General features: G+C 46.6%; 1 protein-coding gene across 4 annotated transcripts; it reads right to left on the reverse strand.

The window, feature by feature from the left end:
• Positions 1-2518: 2518 nt before the first annotated feature.
• On the reverse strand, positions 2519-8928 carry ZBTB42 (zinc finger and BTB domain containing 42). 4 transcript variants are annotated; one of them, XM_068192267.1, is made up of 2 exons: positions 8677-8928; positions 2519-7301 (listed from the first exon to the last, which is right to left on the reverse strand). In XM_068192267.1, exon 2 carries the CDS (start codon positions 7285-7287, stop codon positions 5860-5862), a length of 1428 nt encoding a protein of 475 aa, XP_068048368.1. In that variant the 5' UTR covers positions 7288-7301; positions 8677-8928; the 3' UTR covers positions 2519-5859. The 4 variants fall into 4 exon arrangements, with proteins under 4 accessions (XP_068048368.1, XP_068048367.1, XP_068048366.1 ...); XM_068192266.1 differs by lacking the exon at positions 8677-8928 and adding an exon at positions 8440-8595; XM_068192265.1 differs by lacking the exon at positions 8677-8928 and adding an exon at positions 8018-8368.
• Between the last annotated feature and the right edge of the window lie 9560 nt (positions 8929-18488).

The raw sequence follows: 18488 nt of genomic DNA on the forward strand, positions 1-18488 counted from the left end.
ACAACCTGCAGCACTTCCAGCTGGGTCTCCCTGGCACAACACACCAAGTCCTTTGAGATAATGTGCTCTCCAGGCAGTCAGTTGCAGCTCTACCCGATTCCTCCTCCTCCTCCTCCCAGGACAAGGCGTTTTCACACACCAACTGCACTGTAGGCTTGACTCCATTTCACTTGAGCCCAGCTTTGTGCTACATAGGCTGTTTTTGCTGGGTCACACCTGCCATTGATTCCCTCAGAAAACAGCTGCTGTTCATGTTCTGCTGTTCACCTTGCTCAGCACAACGGCGCAGAAAGACACTCGTGGGCAAGCGAAGCTCAGGGTGGCACGAGCTGACCTCGAGCACAGTAGAAACTGGAAGGTGACAGTACTGCCAACCAGCTGGGCAATAGCACAAAGATCCCTCTACCCCAACTACTTCACATAGGGGACCTCCCTCATTAAAATCGTGCAAGAACTTAACCAATTTAAGCAATAAAAGAGATCCATCCTCACAGTGCTTCCCCTCTATGTAGAATCCAACAGCACCAGGGACACTCTTATGGGTCAGCATGAACCCTCCTCGTGCTTTGGAGGCACTTGGTCCGAACCCAGACCCCACCACCTAAGCCAGGAAAAAGCCATTTCTCCGTGGTCTTCAGCTGCACGGCAGCATTTGGTGACACACGGCCGGATGCACCCAGATAGCCACAGCCACCTCTGTGCCTACCAAACCACTTCCAGAAGGCACTTAAAACTTCAAAACAAAAGCTAAAAATAAACAAAACCATTTCCCAACACTCATCCCAAGGAGAACCAGGCTTTGTAAGGTCGGCATGAACCCAAGCTGCTGGCATGGGCACAGCTGACCCCTGCCAATGTAAGGAGCCCATGACGTGCTGTAATGACAGCCCTTGCAGCATGGGATTAGGACAGCAGATGCTCCTGGGGGTCACCCCTTTTCCTGTAGGTCGCATTTCCCAACGTGGCCAAGAGCTGGCAGGCAGGGAATCCTGTCTAGAGCAACCCCATTTCTTATTTGGTACATACACAGCCTGCACACCCCCCTTCCCAGTATCCGCTTAGTGGCCTGGTTTCTTCTCAAAGCTTTTTATATTTCACATTCCTAAGATTTAATTATGTTATCAGAACAACAGGCATCAGGATTTGGAGTGCCAGAATTCACATTAGCAATTGCTATCAACAAAGAAAATGGGCACAGCATGCCCATGCCAGAGGAGATGTGGGCTGCTCTCCTCAATCTACTCATGGTTATTTATAGCCTGTTTGCAAGCCATCCACCTCCCAGGTTTAGCTTCAAGCTTGCTTCTTTCTGAGCACCCTCTCTCTCAAAGAAAAGCCTTTTGCCTCCTCCTTCCCCAGTACCACACTCAGATTTGGGCAAATTATTTAATTTTTGGGGGGGGCAAGGGCAATATAAAACACCTTTGAATCCACAGCAGTAGAAAAGATTGGAAACAGAGTGCCACAAATAAGCAGCTGCAGGGACACCTAACTCTCAGCAGCAGAAATTAAAAAAAAAAAACTAAAAAAAAAAAACTAAAAAAAATTATGTATTTATAGTTTTTAACACTTCACCACATTGCAGCAGATCACCACGTATCTTCAGCAGCTTTCAGCCCTCCCCACAGATGGGGATGCAGGCACAGGATCTCTAAGGAAGGGACACATGCTTGAAGGCAAGAAATACCCACCTATTTTGAGATGATTGCGAAGAAACCGCTACGTGGTAGCAGGAGGGGAGCGATAGCTGTGCCTCCCCACCAGCATTAACTATAACCTGCCCATCCTTTAACCAGCACCACTTTGAGGCAGTCCCACTCTGCCAGGATCTTTTGCTTCCAAATAATTAAGAAACACAAGACACGGTGCTCATGGTACATGTGCAAACCTCCCCACCAGCTTAGTGCCCTCCTCTGAGCAGCAGCCAGCACGGACAGCTCGTGCCTTCTTCCTCCCAGTCCCAGCTCCTGCTAAACTCAGCCCAAGGATTGAGGCAGGTTTTGAGAGGAGTGGGTCAGAGCCCAGCTCCCCAAGGCTGGGAGAGATTCTGCACTTTAAGAGAACGCCCTCATGTCAGTTAGCCAGCACTGTGCTGGATCAGCCCGAGTGTGCCGGGCTGTCCTCACACACCACGTCACCCCCGTGCTCACAGGTTTGTCACCTGGCCACCACCAGCATCGCTCGGGACAGGGCTGGCCCACAGCTCCCCCAGGGAGCGCTGAGCCCCTTCAAACAGCCCCAAAAACCCCGGTCAAAATGCACAAGTGGTGCTGGGTTAGGTCCAGCCCAGTCACTAAGAAAATGTTCCGTCAGGCTCTGACTGAGAAATGACAGCTCCTTACATGTCTAAAATTCCAGATGGCCCTGAAAAACAAAGAAATTATTAGAGTACATAGTAATAAATTTTTTTAAAGTGGCAAATTATAAAATACTTGCAATTAAAGTAATCATTATTAATCCATCATAAAAAATGGCAAACACCACACCCCTTCTGCTAAAGGGGGGAGGAAGCTCAAGCTTACAATGCTAGCACGTTTTATTTCATGTAAATTTATAAAGACAACAATCCTAGTCACGATTGTCACATTGTACAGCACATACCAATACAGTTGCAAACAGAACTCCACACAAAACTAAGCGCTACAGTAGCCTGAATCACTCTTCCTGCGATTGTCGTATCTAGACTAACAGTATTACACTAACACTGAAGGAAAAATAGTTCACTATAAAACAGTGATAGAACATTTTTATAAAATATATTCCATTCCAATAGCTTTTCTACATACTGTATACTATAAAACTCTCCCACAAAAATTAGTGTCTTTAAATATACATATTTAATCTGAACTGCACCAAGATTAAAAACAATTAAAAATATCAATGATTTTTTTTTACATTAACTTCACAGTATTTGTTTGTAGTAGAAGACAAATCCAGTGTTTAAAATGCAGAGCAGGACTGTTCCCTATGGAGACAGCAACTGCCCCACAGAGAAATAGTTTATGAAGAGACAAGCGTTAAGTGTGCCGTGTTTTAGTACTTCTCCGTAGAGCCATGAACCATTTTGAAAACATGCTCCAACCTATTGCAACTTAAAAATAAGAGACACACAGAGAAATAGCCAAAATAAAGTCACCTTAAGAACAAAAATAAGTGCAAACATTTCTTTACTTTAGAAATTCAAGCTAAGAGGAGTGGGAACACAAACACCAGACTATGAGAACAGTGTGTTCATGATGTAGTCAAGGATGAGAAAGTCTTTTCTTTTCTTATTAAAAAAAAAAAAACAAAACAAAAACTTTTGCCCCATATTCACTGCAGCACAGAGCATGCTCATAGCATCAGTTTAATGAATTTTTTCTATACTAAGATCAGACAAAAACTTGTTTCAACTTTTCCCTGCTCCATACACTAATGACGTTCTTATGGCACATCCTATTTTATGATCTTCTAAAAAAAAAACAAACAGTAATTGAAGACTGAAATGCAAACAAAAGTGTCACAAGAATGCAAAATTAAGATTACCAGATTCAGTAATGCTGACTCTACATTAAACTCTTTACATGTTGCTCAACATGCAAAACCCATTGTTATAAAATTTAAAGTGTAAATTAACTAGTTTTGAAATAGATTAAAAGTAATAATTCCACTTCAAAAACAAAACAAAAAATCTAATAAATACTATATCAAGTATCTTCAGGAGAAAAAAATAACTTAATTTTAGTAGAAAGAAAAATAACTTAATTTTACTAGATTTTGTTCAGTGCTATTTCCAATCACAGCAAAAATAAAAAAAGGAAAAAAAAAAAAAAAGAAAAAAAACTGATTAAGTAGAATAAGACCACAGTACCAAAGCCACTTATGTTCAAGATACAGTACTCTCCCACAACTTTCATATGTAACAGGTTCAGCAAAAATATTTTACAGTTGAGAAATAAACTGAAAACAAACCCCAAAACTATAAATAAAAGCAAAATTTCACATTACATGTACATTCATAGTTTAAGAGATGAATAGTAAGAGGCTGTAACAAGTATATCCTGATTTTCCTTAAAGAGAAAGTACTTATTAAAAAAAAAAAAAAGTCAATCCCATATTATTTATGTAGGTAGTGCTCAGTTTTTGGACCAGAGGGGGAAAGGCATTGGGAAGTTTTTTCTTCATAAGATGCAATACAGTATTTTAAGCACAACTTTTAAAAATAATCTAAATCAGTGCTTCAAATTCATTTTAAAACCCACACTTAAGTTTCACCAAACAACTCCAGGAGTGCCAAGAAAGCTGGTGAAGCAATGCTAATGCAGCAGAAGGACATTCACACCCCTCAGATATTATTATTATATTTCAGTCCCGTGTACATGTACCTTGAATGGGTCATTTGACTGGAAGGGAACAAAGTGATATCCACCGACATGCACAGACCAAATGATGATCTAATAGGCAATAAACTGAATCATCTGGAGTAAAACTGGCTATAGTTACAGGCAGCCTCAGTTTACAAACAAACTAAAAAAAAAAAAAAACGAAAAAAACAAAACCCCCAACAACTTCCCCTGAAAAGGTGGGACTTGGGGACAAAGTTAGGCCACGCTTTCCCTTCAGCAGTTCATCTTCATGCTGCCTCTTGGGAACATCAGCAATTGCACACAATTTGGCTCAGAGGGAATTGCCAACTTCATAAAAATAAAATAAAATAAAATATAATTTCATGCTGCTGGTTTTAGCATGGCAGCAAACTTTTTGGGCAAGACAGCAGGGCATCTCCTAATGCACAAGGTATGAGTTACCTAGAACTATGAAACCCCAGAAACCCGGTAACAGGAGGGGTATTTGGCCACTTTATAGCTGCTGTCCCCTCCAAGGGAGATGGGATCAGCCTCTGGATGTCAATATGGGAATGAAAATATTCACATATTATACAAATTTTTTCTATGTCCTAGTGTACATCCTTCAACATTTTGGGAGTGAATACACTGCAGACAGAAAGTGTTTTTCCATCCACATTTTATGCTCAAAAGCAGCTTTTCAGCAGGTCAGCCCAGTGAGGAGGATGGGTGGGAAGGGAAAATTTAAGTCAAGTCCCAAGGCAAAAAACTTCTCATTTAGATTTTAGGACCAACTGCAGAGCAGTATTAATGGAATAAAGAGAATAAAAAATGACCAGTATCAAAGACGCAGCCAGGAATTCTCAACCCCTTTAAAATTAGGGCCAATTCAATGTCTCATCTAACTCTATAAAATAAAAGTACATCTTGCCCACTCTGCAATGTGTGGACAGGTTTCCTTACACCAAAATGTATTTAAATAATAGTTTATCTCTTCAGATGTTTCTCTGCAACACACAGAGGGCATTTGGGGAGCTTAATGGAAGCCAAATTTTTCTCCAGAATGTGCTGATACTCTTTTTTCAAAAACAAAAAAAAGGGTAAAAAAAAAAAAAGGAAAAGAAAACCCAAACCAACCCTGACCACTAAGCAAGTACTTCCAGTGTGAAAAGTGATGCTAAATCATTGCAGAATTACTTAAGATCATTTCACATTAATAATGTAACATGGGTGCACAAAAGAAGACCTAAAGGACTGTGCTAGGAAGGGAAGGTGGCAGGGGAAGGGGAGAGATGGAGAGGTGGAAGGACTGCATTAAAAGGCCTCTGGAGTGTATACCGCTGCATCTTTTAAAGATTATATACCTGAAGTGAGTATCACCAAAACAAAATAAAGGAAAGGGAGAAAAACAAAATTAAAATTCAGATGCTGCCTTTTTTTTTTTCTGTTTTGTTTTAAAAGGGGGGGGGGTTGTAGATATTAAAAAAAAAACAAACAAACAAAAAAAAACCAAACAAAGCAAAAGTCACACATCTCAAACAACCAAGGACTTTACAAGGCCACAATGAAATTTGCGGATGTGTCTGTACAGATCCCCGGACTGCGTGAAGCGTCTCTCGCACCACTTGCACCCGTGGGGTTTCTCCCTCGTGTGCACGACCGCGTGGCGGCTGAGGTTGTGGGAATACTGGAAGCTCTTCCCGCACTGGCCGCAGGTGTACGGCTTCTCCCCCGAGTGAGTCCTCTCGTGCCTCTTTAGCGTGTACATGCAGGAAAAAGTCTTTCCGCAGAGGGTGCAAGTGGGGACCGACCCGTCGGGGGACAGGCGGGTCCGGGAGCCGTCCTTGTCACGGAAGTGAGAGCTCAGGTGCAGCTGAAGGATGTGCGGGCTCGGGAACACCTTGCTACAGAGGGGACAAATGCAGATATGCCCAGGAGGCACGAGGACGCCCGAGGAGATGTCCGATGAATCCATGTCGTCCTCGCTCTCGTCTCGCTCTTGATCTATATCCTCCTCTCGGGCATGAGAGCTGCCATTCCCCGCGAACATGTGTCCTAACCCTGTCACTAGGCTTTTGGCTGAATTCCCAAAATGCTGACTCTCTGGACTCCTGGCTTCGCTGTCCTCCTGATCTGACAGCAAGTCTTGTTCATCTTTAACAAGTGGCTCGGTACCCTGCTGCTGGCTGTCGGAAGCCAGCTGTCCAAAGACATAGGAGGGGTGTAAAGAATCTCTCCCCGGCACGGGCTTGAAAGACAAATCCAGCGCGCAGTCCACATCACTCGAAGCCAGGGGATGGTTAACAGACCTTTGGGACAAAGGTCCTGTGGAACTATTGACATTAGCCTTTGTTTTTCCAGCTGCTGCGGCGCACGGTTCTGCCTCTGTCGGCACAGAGCTGACACTTATATGATCAGAGGACCAGGCGGGGTGACTGCTGACCTTTTCTTTGCCTGCTGCTCTCTCGTATTCTGCAACGCTGAATTTTTGTTTGTTTCCTGGGTCAAACTCGTGGACCACGGGCACTCCGGCGTCTAGAAATTGCTCCGCTTTCTCCAAACTAGCCGCCTCATCATTAATCTTCTCTTCCGAACACAATTCTTTATCTTTCAACTTGCCCTTGCAGACTTTCACAATGTCATACATGTGAAGGTAGCTCGCCGCAGCCAGCACATCTTCCACTGGGAGACTGTTGAATTCCAGCTTTCCCTCGTACATGAATTCGAGCAGCAGGCTGAAGGCAGGGGCTGTGACAATGTCACTGTTCAGATGCACAATATCCCTTTTGTCTAACTGGTCCCTGTAGAAAAGATGGAAGTACATACTGCAAGAGGCAAGAACGGCTCTGTGAGCTCTGAATTGAGCTTCTCCAACTAAAACAGTACAGTCACACAGGAAGCCCTGGTGACGCTGCTGACTCAGACACTGCAGCAACTGGCGGCTATGGTCTGGAAACTCCATTCTTCCTTCATAACCTGTTCAAAACAGGAAAAACTTGAATGCTACTGTAAACTAAAGCCTCCTAGCAGCTGTAACAAACAGATCGGCTTTTTGGTAACCCAAGCCAAAGAAACAGCCTTGGAGATAACATTTACTGTTAATTGTCTGTAATAGTTTTATTAAGGGGGGGGAGGAAAAAAAAAAAAAACACCAACACAACATGTTTCTCATCCTTTCGCACCTGCTCCGAACAGGAAAAACTTGATTGTAAGTAAACAAAAGCTAGTAAGGCAGCAGCCCCTCCAACCTTTGTTTCTCCCACTAAGCACTTTAATAAAATTATGCAGAGGAAAGCGCACACACACCCCCAAAAAGAAAAAAAGCATCAACTCCCAGGCTGTCTTCCCAGCAACGCTAACTTGGGGCATCTTTTAATAAAGCGTATTCCCCGCGTCACACACGCACACACACACACACACACACGCACATTTAAACTTTATCCTCAGTCGTTATGCACCGAATCACAACAAAACAGCGGCGGCTGGCGCTGGGGGAGCGGCGGCTCTGCGGGGAGGGGGGCGAGAGGCCCCGGCCCCCGCACGCGAAAAGGGCGGGGAGGATAAAGGGGGGAGGAAAAAAAAAAGTTTCCCTTGAAGTTATTAAAAGGCAAGGAGGAAAATAAGCGGCGGAAGGCCGGCGGGAGGGCAGGACTGAGGCTGCAGCCGGCTGCGTGCCACGGCCAGGCGCTTACCTTCCGCGGGGCGCGGCGGGGCCGGCCGCGGGCGCGGAGCCGGGCGGGCAGGAGGGAGCGCGGTGCGAGTGCGACCGAGGCGCGGCGGGAGGGAGGGAGGGGGAGAGAGAGAGAGAGAGAGAGAGAGGCAGGCGGGAGGGAGGAGGAGGGAGGGAAGGAGGAGTGCTCGGTTTGCTAATTACACCGCAAGCTGGAGAGTCAGCTGCTCTGACTTCACTGCGATGGAAATGCTACCTCCAGCTGTGCGCCTTTTAATGCCATATGTTACTCCAAATCTCGCTACCAGCCAACCACAGCTTGCTGCCTTTTAAAGTTCCAGCAGCCCCATTTATAGCCCGCGATTAAATCCCACAAACTTGCCCCGAGCCCGCCCCCCCCCCTCCGACACTCTCGCCACCACCAGCCCCCAGCCCGGACCCCACCTCCCGCCGCAAAGTTGCTCCCCGCAGCCCGCCGCTGTGACCTTCGCCGGTGCCCGGCTCCGCGCAGCGCTGGGGGGGCCGGCAAGGGGAAGCACCGCGGAGCCGCTCCTGGGATCTCCCCCTTTCACAGCCGCGCTCCCCAACTTTGCGGGGAGGACTTTCCCCCCGCCGGGGTGTGGCGTGGCGGCGAGTTCCCCCCGCGTTTCGCCGCTCCGCGGGTCTCCCCGCGTTACTCACCGGCGGGCGGCGGCGGCGCTCGGCGTCCGCATGTGCGCGGCGGCGGCGCGGGCGCTCCGCGGGCGCGGCGCGGGGCTGTGGCGGAGCAGGTTGTTCGCCGGCCGCTCTCGCGATACTTTCGCTGCTGCGAGCCGCGGGTGCGGGCGAGGGTGCGGTAGCGAGCGGCCGTGTCCCCGTCTGGAGCACACAATGGCCCCGCCGCCCCGGCCAGCCCCGCCGCCGCCGGCCGGTGCGCGCTGCCGGCTGCGCCCTCCCCCTCGCCGCCTCCTCCTCCTCCTGCTGCTGCTGCTGCTGCCGCCGCCGCTGCTGCTGCTGCCGCCCTCCCCTCCCGGCCGCTGCATTGGCAGCGCCGCCGTCCCGCTCCCAACTCCGCTGCGCCGCCGCGGACAGGGCGCGCCCGCCCGCCCGCTGCAGCCCGACGTGCCGCGGAGCGCGGGGCCGGGGCAGCGCGGCCGCGGGAGCTGCGCGGCCGCGGGAGCTGCGCGGCGCCCGCCCCGCCGCGGGGCTGAGGCGAGGGGCGCGGCGCTGCTCCCCCCGAGACACACACACACACACACACACACACACACACACACACACCGGGTTTATCTGTAGTTGCGCGCCAGCTGATAAACACCAAACGCCGACGGATTTTTCAAGATGACCTTTTCGATAGTTGATTTGAATTTTAAATTTTAATTAGCTGCATTCGCATCCAAAGTGAGCGCCCTGCAAGGAGCGGGGAGCGGAGCGCGGGGTTCCCGCCGGGGTTCCCACCCCGGTCGGACCCGGCAGACGCGGCCGAAACCCGCTGGGAAGCTGCGGCTGCCGGAGCCCCGGTGCCGCTCCGACCCCGCAGGGAGCTGCCCGGGATGTCGCGGCTCTGGCTTGTCCCGGAGCCTCGGGGCTGCAGCAGCGCCGGGAGGGGGGGCAGGGGGCTGTGGATTCAGGCTCCGGGTCGAGGTGGATGTTGACGTTTTTGAGGGATGAACGTGAGAGTGCTGGTGGGTAAGGAGAGTGGAGGGGTAGCGGAGCACCGGGGGCGCTTCAGAGCTCCCCTGCGAACGCCGTGCGTGGTGCCAGCTGAAGTCTCCAGACTGTGCTTTAGTCTCCAACAAGTACAGCAGGGAAACTCCTTTCCCTTTCCTTCCTCTAGGTTGCCTTGCCTAGATTACAATATCTGCAAAATAGCAAGTTTTTTTTTTGTTTTTTTTTTTTTTTTAATAAATCCATTTTGTTCCACATTTTTTTTACAATGGTAGCATTAGCACCTTAAAACATTGGGTTTAATTTGAGTTTAATCTAATTTAATTTGGATTTCTGATATATTAAGGCTCTTTGTCACAGGAGCTGGGGTCTGCATCACCAACACCACTTTTCTTCCACAAACCTCAACTGTTTAACTCCATTTGCAGTGAATGCCAGGATATTTGGGTGTCTGAGCATTAATGATTGTGTTGTCACAAAGCCCTTCTCAGAGTAACAGTATTTGGTAATACTGTCAGCTGCAGGGCTCAAATTGGAAAATTCCAGCTCAGAGTGTGGAGGTGCCCAGCAAAAGAGTTAAAGGTCCTGGGGTTAAATCTGTCACCATTCAGTAAAGCTGAGAGCTTTATCTATTTGTCCACCATGGCAGACAGGACTGAGGAGTGCTGTCCTTTTAAAGACGGTGACATCCTGCAGTCACAGCCTGCACAGGCTCTACCAAGACTGGAGCAATTTCTTCCCCAAAATGCAAGTGCAATCTCCATGAAGTTACTCTGTGGATTTGCTAACTTGTGGAGTTTTGTTGTCTTTGTACATTGGAAATGTTAGGCAGAATTTTGTACTCGTATGAATTAGGCTTCTAGGCAGTTTTGTGTAACTAATAATTCATGTTACCCTCTCCCCTTTAGTACATAAATTGAGAAAAAAACAAGATTACAAAAAGGACCAAGGTCTTAATTCCTCTTTGGGCGCTGTAAGCTAGGTATAATTGTCTACAATCTAGCAGTGTCTTATTTTTAGGAAGCCAATTACAATTTCACAGTAAGTCTGCAGTCATTATCAAGTTTGCAGTGTCAGAAAATACAACAGCATTCCCATTTCCTCTAAGTATCCATTTGGCATGTTGCTGGCTTGCTTTTTCAGGACTCAGAAATACTATACTCACCTTCACACCAAGGCAACTCTGGGTACAATACAGGTGTTGTACTGATTTAGCTACGGCTGTATAAAATACTGGTAGTACAACTCGCTAATGTAAACAAGCACAAAGTCATTACTGGAAGCAAGGCAACAGGAAGAACTGCCCCAGAAACTTTATTCCGAGAGCTCCTGCGTTTCTGACAGCCCTTGTGAGAGCGCGACAGGGTGAGCAAACTATCTGCTTTCCTCTCCCTGGCCCCTGAGCCCTTCTCAGGCTGAGGGCTCCCCTCCCACCAAGCCCAGAGAAGGCTCTGTTTTCAGTCCTTCCTCAATGGAGCAGAGCCAGGCAGAGCTGCTTGGCCAATACAGAGCTTTGTGGCTGGTGCCTGTGCTCGGAGGAGATCACAACCACTGTGCCACCAAACAGCGGGACGGCTGAATGTGGATGGGGACTGATGGAAGCTGTTGGGAGTGACTATGTTGGGCATCTTTGTGCAGCTGTGTGCATTCCTGGGTCTGGCTAAAACTCTCCTGGGCTCCAACAAACCTTTTGCTGCCTATGGAGCTTTCCAGACTTGAACAGAAAGCCCAGCTTTAGGGCAGAGAGAGTAAAAATCAGTGGTGCTGGCAGGGCTTCCACTTGCCAGGCAAGGCTAGCCCTGCTCCTGGTTGTTTTTGCTGCCTGGACATCAGCCAAAGCCCACAGAAATTAGTAGAAAAACCAACTGGATTGGATCCATAAAGCCTGAGGACTCGCTTCCATTCTTACCCCTTTGATCCAACAAGAGTAGGTATTTACTGAGTGGGGCCTCTCTAGCCCTCTTTGTTGGCCAGATGCAGAAGTGGTAGCAACAGGTTTTTCATGCAATTTAATCGTTTTCTCTCTCACCGCATTGGGCAGAAGCCTCTTTGTGTTTGTTTCTACATGATTTCAGTGCTTTTATGTTCTTTTTTTTTTTTTTTTTTTAATAGGACATCTTCTTTGTGATAGTCCAGTTATATTTCAGAGGGAGAGTCAGGGCCTAAGACTGTCTAATACTTGCAGGATTGAAGCTATTTTAAGTGCATTGGTCATAGTGAGGTTTATTTGCAGAAGTTCTTCCAAACTTTTTCAAAGGCTGTTTTATCCTTGCAGACAGCAGCAAGAATTAGAAGGACTGAATGCTTCATTCCCTCCTGTGAAACAGGGAGGAATTTAACTCCAAAAGATGCAGAGATGCTGGTGGTAAGACAAGGAGCTGCCCTTGGCATCCCCAATTAGCAATCTCCTCCAGCACTTGCCCTGCAGTCAAATCCAAGGTCAGCATTTGGGGGGTTGCTCAGTTTGCAGTCAAGTCGTAAAAGTGGGCACGACTTTCCCAAAGATCTTTTCAAGCATGTCATCCAAAACTCCAGAAAGCATTAACTTGCACTGCTGCCATTCCAGACATTAATCAGAGCATATATTGCAGACATTCTCCTCAGCAGTGCGCTTATGTGAGTCGTATTTGTTTTATGGCTGTCCTGCTGATTTCTCCCCGATAACGAGGCCCTGCATGTGCTGCAGTATTTGTGAATACATATAGGAGCAGCCAGGGCCATTGTCAAATCATCCTACCAAATGGAGAGGCTGGTGGCACTAAGCTGCATGTATAAATTACATATTGTTCTATTTGCAATAACGTGGCTGTCAATAAGGCTGCATCAATCTAGGAACACGCATTAAAATCAAAAAAGACTCTGCAGAGGTACCACTGGCACAGGTCACATTCTACTCTGCAGTGAGAGCTTGCAACATCCCTGTCCAAGCCAGCCAAGCATTTAATATCACACCTGTACCTTGGCTCTCCTGTCAGCATCTGGGAGGCAGCTTTCACTCAGTTATTCATCTTCCATAGTTTCACTCACCCTTAGCTTCTGGTTGTGTAGGGTTTTTTTTCGGTTTGCTGTGTTCTGTTTTTCTAGAAATGGTAAATGAAGGTACCTTTTCAACCTTTATAAAGCCATTGCTTTTTCAGTAAAGAGAGCATGCTTCTTGCTTTGCAATGGTGAAGGAAATTTGCATGGCATTGACAAGGCACACTCTTCTTTCAGAGTTTTTTTTCCTCTTTCACTCTTGTTCATCACCCTGGCAACTGTATTTTAACATTGCTTGGGTTTTCTTTGCCAAAATTAATTTTAAAATTCAAATAAAATTAAGCATGTTCCTTCCTTTTTAATATTTGTTTTATGTATTTATCAATGCCCAGGAAAGAACCTGAGGACCCACATTATAAAATAACATGTGTATAGAAGTTTGTAGCAGGATATATAGAGAAGGATGGTGAAAGACAATAAACACCAGTGGACAGTAAGAGACAAAATTGGTCTCTGCTTTGGGACCAGACATAAAATTTATCAAACTCAGACAAAAGTCTTTAAATCAGAATCTGCTGTATCCTCATTAAGGGTCCAGTGTAGAGTTACTAATTTCTTATTAAAGCAGAGAATTTAATTGGCGTTGCTCTATTTGTAAGCAAATAATGCACTGTATTAACAATGCACTTTATTCTGGTAAGTCCCAGAAGAGACCTTAATACTGCAGAAGTGTTTTGCTAGACTAGGACTGGGAAATCTCAGGATCAAAATACTTGCTAAGCAAAAAATATAACCTAGAATAAAGGGCTTTCGTTCTAAAGATGTTCTCATACCACTTTTGCAGCAGTTCCTCAGAAAACACTTCATCCCAAGACAAATCAATGTTAGCCACAACTACTACCCTGAGCTTTGTAAGGCAGAGATCTGGCATATTTATCCCACTATCTGCAAAAGATCTCTTAAGCAGGATCCATTCCTCTCCTGGGACTTGTGGAGTTGGCAGAATGTGTTCTTAGAACAAGTGTTGGGTTCCTTATTAGATAAATCAGCAATCTCAGGGCATAAAAGACTCTGTCTTTCCACACATGTAGGGTCTATAATATCAGTCTTCTCTTTTGCTTTTCCATGGGGTTTCTAAATCAACCTAGCCTGAGTATAAACAAATAAGTATCCCAGATGCCTGTTAAATAAGAAAATCCCAAACATCTCACTTTCCTCCATTGCCCATACTAAAACCTCCTGTGTTACACAGTTCAGACTGTCCTTTCTACAATCTCTGTCTGTGATACCCACTCCTGCCCTCCCAAACACATCCCCATAGCTGCGGCTATCACCTCTACTATTCCTTTATCCTTTTATCAGGTACTGAATCAAAACCAAGCTGCTTGCTCCCACTTCCAAGACCCTCTGTAACTTGGAGTGCTCACACTGGTATCATCTTCTTAACTTTATTCCTTACCCTCCTAGGACATTTTCCTCTTCCCTCACCCTCGTAACCTTTTTGTGCTGACCCTTTCAGCAAAGACAAGTCCTGCTCTTTGCCGTGCCTCAACCTTGCCTTGATGTTGCTCACAACGTAGTCAAAGGAGCTGGGATGAAGATTTTGGTGACAGTGGATAGGAAGAATTTTGGGGTGATTCAGGGAGCTGTGTGCAGAGAGAAGCTGGGCTCAGTGGGCTGTCTTTGCTTGACTCCTTAGGGAGCTTGAATTCCAAACCTGTGCCTCTGAGAGCAGCCCAGCTCCAGGTATGGAGAGGGAAATGGGAGGCTGGGCATGAGGAGAGCAAGACAGACCATTTTTCTAGTCAAAATGAGCTGCTTTTGTCTCAGAGCTGTACAGTAGCCATCACACTGGTTGCTCCACTTCCCTCTGATGTATTCCAGGTGGAGGGGAAGTCCAGAGAATGTCATGTAAGAAATGCAAATAAAAATGTCTTTCTAGACTTCCTTCTCTTACGTACTGTCTGCCAGAACCTTCACTCCCCTCTTTTACTGTTTTGCCTATGGATGCATTTTATGCTTTTATGTTGCTCTTCTGGTAAAAGAAGAATTACTTGCTGTGAGTTTACATAACTTGCCTTTTACTGCTCTGGAAATGAATATGGGACTTCACTCTTAATTAGGCTTTCAGTGTAAGTCCTGCTTTAATGAATCACTGAAAGATGTGAATAACATTAAGCTTCAGAATGTGGCTGCAGAGTTGGATACCTGAAGCTGATCACCCAGCTGGGTCTGTGGGAGGATGAGCACTTAGTACCAAGGTGAAGGTGCAGTGAGGGAGAATGGCCTCCCTGAAACCTGAGTAAGTTTGAATTTACATGCAGGTAGACCCCTGTCTGTGGAAGAGTTTTAATTTCAGAGCCTGTACTTGTGTATTCAGCACTTTGCTCCTGTATCATGACTTCACAACAAAGCAACAGACTTCACTGCATCAGGAAGTTCAGGCTGTAGTCTGAGATCCAGGCTCTCACGTTACCAAGTTCCTCTTGCAACACAGCGACTAGCCTGAGCTCCACCTGCACCCAGAGAGGAGAAGGATTTCAGTAGTTTGCTCTTGGAAATAGAGATGTCAGAAAATGTACAAAGCCTTGGGAAAAGAATACCGGCTCATTAAGATATACTCCTGATGCTTTTGCAGAGTGTCTCTCTCATCTGGTGAACCCGGTGACACTTGCTAAAGAGAAAAAGACACCCAGCACCACGCTTAACCTGGAGGCCAGCCCATAACAGTTAATAAGTGAAAGGAACAACCTGGAATGGTGATCACCTGCCGGGGGCCTGCGGGTGCTGCTGGTAGGATGTTACCTGGTCACAGCAGAGTGGTGGAAATTGTGCTGGTGACCATTTGTAGACAAGAAGGGGTTTTGTAGAAGCTGGCACAACAATGAAAGGCTCTTTTGCAGGAGACAAAGAAGGGGCCAAACTAAAAGTAAAACTAAATGGACTGGGAGAGTTGCAGAAGTAGCAGTGGGCCAAAACCCTGTGGTTTTTACATCTCCCTTTTTTGTCTGACCCTCATGACCCAGACTTGGTGATGTGCCTAGGGGGTCCATTGGGCTGGGGTGACTGTAGGACCCAAGGTTTTTGTAGCCAGCAGTGTACATGGTGTGATGTGCTGCTGGTCATGCCTACCTTTAATTCCATAGTCCAAAAGGCTAAGTACTTATTTTCAGCTGAGTGAAGTAGAGATAGCCTCCAGTTCTAGTCCAGAGCAATGTTCAAACGACACCTTTGTAATCAGGATACTCTCAGGCTCTCTGCTGCATCTTAGTGATGAATACAGGAGAGGATTTGTGACTACATGCATTTAGACCAGATTCCTAACAAGGTAGGGACAGAAAAGGAAAGCAGAGGTCCTTTTAAGATCAGTTCTAACAAAAATATAGTTAAAGAGGATTTTTTTTTAAATTTGGTTATTGAGAGTTACCTAATTTCACCCAGCTCTTTCAGCACTGCATTTGATGTGGAGTCAGTACTGAGAAGATCAGCTCTGATGCAGAAGCTGAAATCCAAACAATTTCTCTTTCCTAATTTGGAGATCAGATTGCCCATTTGATTCATGTATACAGGTAAGGTGGGCAAAAATAGCAAAATTTATATACAGCAGAGATGAGAAAAAAAGGAATTACAAGGTAAATGATGTTTGTAATCATAGGGAACTCTGGGGAAATAAGCAAACACCAAGGAACAGTGAAAGGATAAAAATGGCAAAAAAGTACATTTTATTTACTGGAAAAATAAGATGGGTAAAGGCTAAATCCCACAATCCTTTACTCATGCAAGGATTCCTGTTGACTTCAATACTTGTGTAAAAGTATTTCTCTGGGTAAAGGATTTGTTGGACTGTGTCCAAAACTGGGTTAAGGTTGATGTTTTCACAGAGGCAGCAGTCTTTCCTATGCCACCCTGGGTAGTAAATGACAATCATGGGACATGTCTTACAGGACACACCAAACAAATGAACAAACAACAACAAAAAAGCAGCCTCTGCTGCAGTGCCTGGAGGGTTGAGGGTGGCGGGGGACTGGCAGGAAGGTGACTCAGTGGCCTGGGAGGAAGGGTCGGTGGTGTCAGCTCCGTGCGGCGGCCGAGCGTGGACCCTCAGCCGGAGCACACGGCTGCCAGCACAAACTCACACAAGTTGTCCTGGCGCCTGGCCTAGAACAACACGGGGCTGTTGTTTCCCTTCTGTGCTCAACTCTTTTGCGCTGGGACAATGTGAGATTTTTAATTTTATGTGCAGAAGGAAGAAAGAATTCAACCTTTTTCTTTTTTTTTTTTTTTTTACTTTTCTGTTTCTCCACTGTACTTATCTTTATGTGTGGTGGTGTTACAAGGCCAGGTCAGCAAATACTTTATTCCAATGACAAGTTTTTGCGCAAAGGTCACAAGGGGTGGCCGTGAGTGATCAGGGCACTTCTAATACTCACAGACAGATGTGCTGCTCTCACCTTTAATTTTCTGCTTCTTCTGTGGGCTGCCAGGTCCAGCTGTTGCAGAAAGAGGGAGAGAACAATGAGTAGAGCAGTGGAAGGGAGGAATTTGATGCTTAAAGCCTGACAGACAAATGAGATAAAAAGTCCTGTCTCCCCTGTGCCGTGCTCTTGGCACCAGTGACTCAGGGAGCCACATTGCAAACCTTGCACTTGTCCAGGTGTGCCTTGATGGAGAGGCAGAACTCTGGCCAGCCACAGCTCTTCCCACATCTTTGGCTGAGCCACCAGAGTGAGCCTGCATGTACCTGCCCAGCCGCACCAGGAAGGGCTCCACTCTGCAAGCATGAGCCCAGCCTGAGGAAGAACTGCTCATCACCCTTAACCTCCTCCAGGACTTTGCATTAGGTGCCATGAGCATGCACACCCTGGTGTCATTGAGGCTTAACTCTAGGCAGGTGCTCCCTGGATCAGGACCTAAATGGTTAATGTTCAAGTGGCTTCTTTGAGCAGATGTTCCCATGTGTATCCCCTCCTTCCTTCTTCTGACACATTTCCTACACAAACAGCAGATTGCATTGCTGCTGTCCTTTTGATCTGCGGGAGGGGGAGGAAAATCCCACACAAATTATATTAGTTCTCTTTTCAGGCAGGCTGGTGACAGTGGGTACGGGCATGTGCCTCCTTCCCATCTCTCCCTGCCCAGATGCTTTTTCTGGGACTTTCTTCTTTAGTCCCTGCCCACTTCTGGAGCTGCTTTTAAGGTTGCTTACCTTAAAGTCTGGAAGGAAAGAGGAGGTAAAGGTGGGAAAACTGTGGAAGAATTGTTGTTGCTAAACACTGCTGTCTGTCTAAACATATCCAGAAGCTGGGGTACTGTCTGCTCCATCTGCTGCCACACTGCTGGCTCTCATGCATGGCACTTGGGTACCTGCATTCTTTGTGGGCACTGATGAGTTAAGCCACACTGCCTGGGTGAGGCTTAACTGCTTACCAGTCAGGAGACTCTCTTTGAGCTTGTGTCTAGATCATTCCCAATCCCAAGCTTACTGTCCAGACTAGTGGACGTGGCCACGTAGTCTCAGGCTGGTTGTAGAGGGACAGCTCTTGCAGCCTCGGTGAGAGGTGACTCAGGGTGGGGTGGCAGGACACTGCAGGATCAGATCATTATGGGGAGGTCAGGCCTTCCCTCTTTCTTCCAGGATAAGAATCGGGAACAGCAGAAAACTCAGCAAGATTGTGGGTTCAGGATGAATTAAAGGTGATTCTCTGTGGGATTGTGGTTAAGGTGTGCATCTCCTTGATACAGCACCTCTAGGGTGTCAAGACTACACAGGTTTGGAGGACCATGAGAAAATTTCATGGTTAATAAATTTATCAAAAGGTGTTAAATGCAATGCACAGATTTGGGCTTATAAAGCCATACAGGGCTGACAG

This window comes from Anomalospiza imberbis, chromosome 6, assembly GCF_031753505.1.
Source record: "Anomalospiza imberbis isolate Cuckoo-Finch-1a 21T00152 chromosome 6, ASM3175350v1, whole genome shotgun sequence".
NCBI lineage: Eukaryota > Metazoa > Chordata > Aves > Passeriformes > Viduidae > Anomalospiza > Anomalospiza imberbis.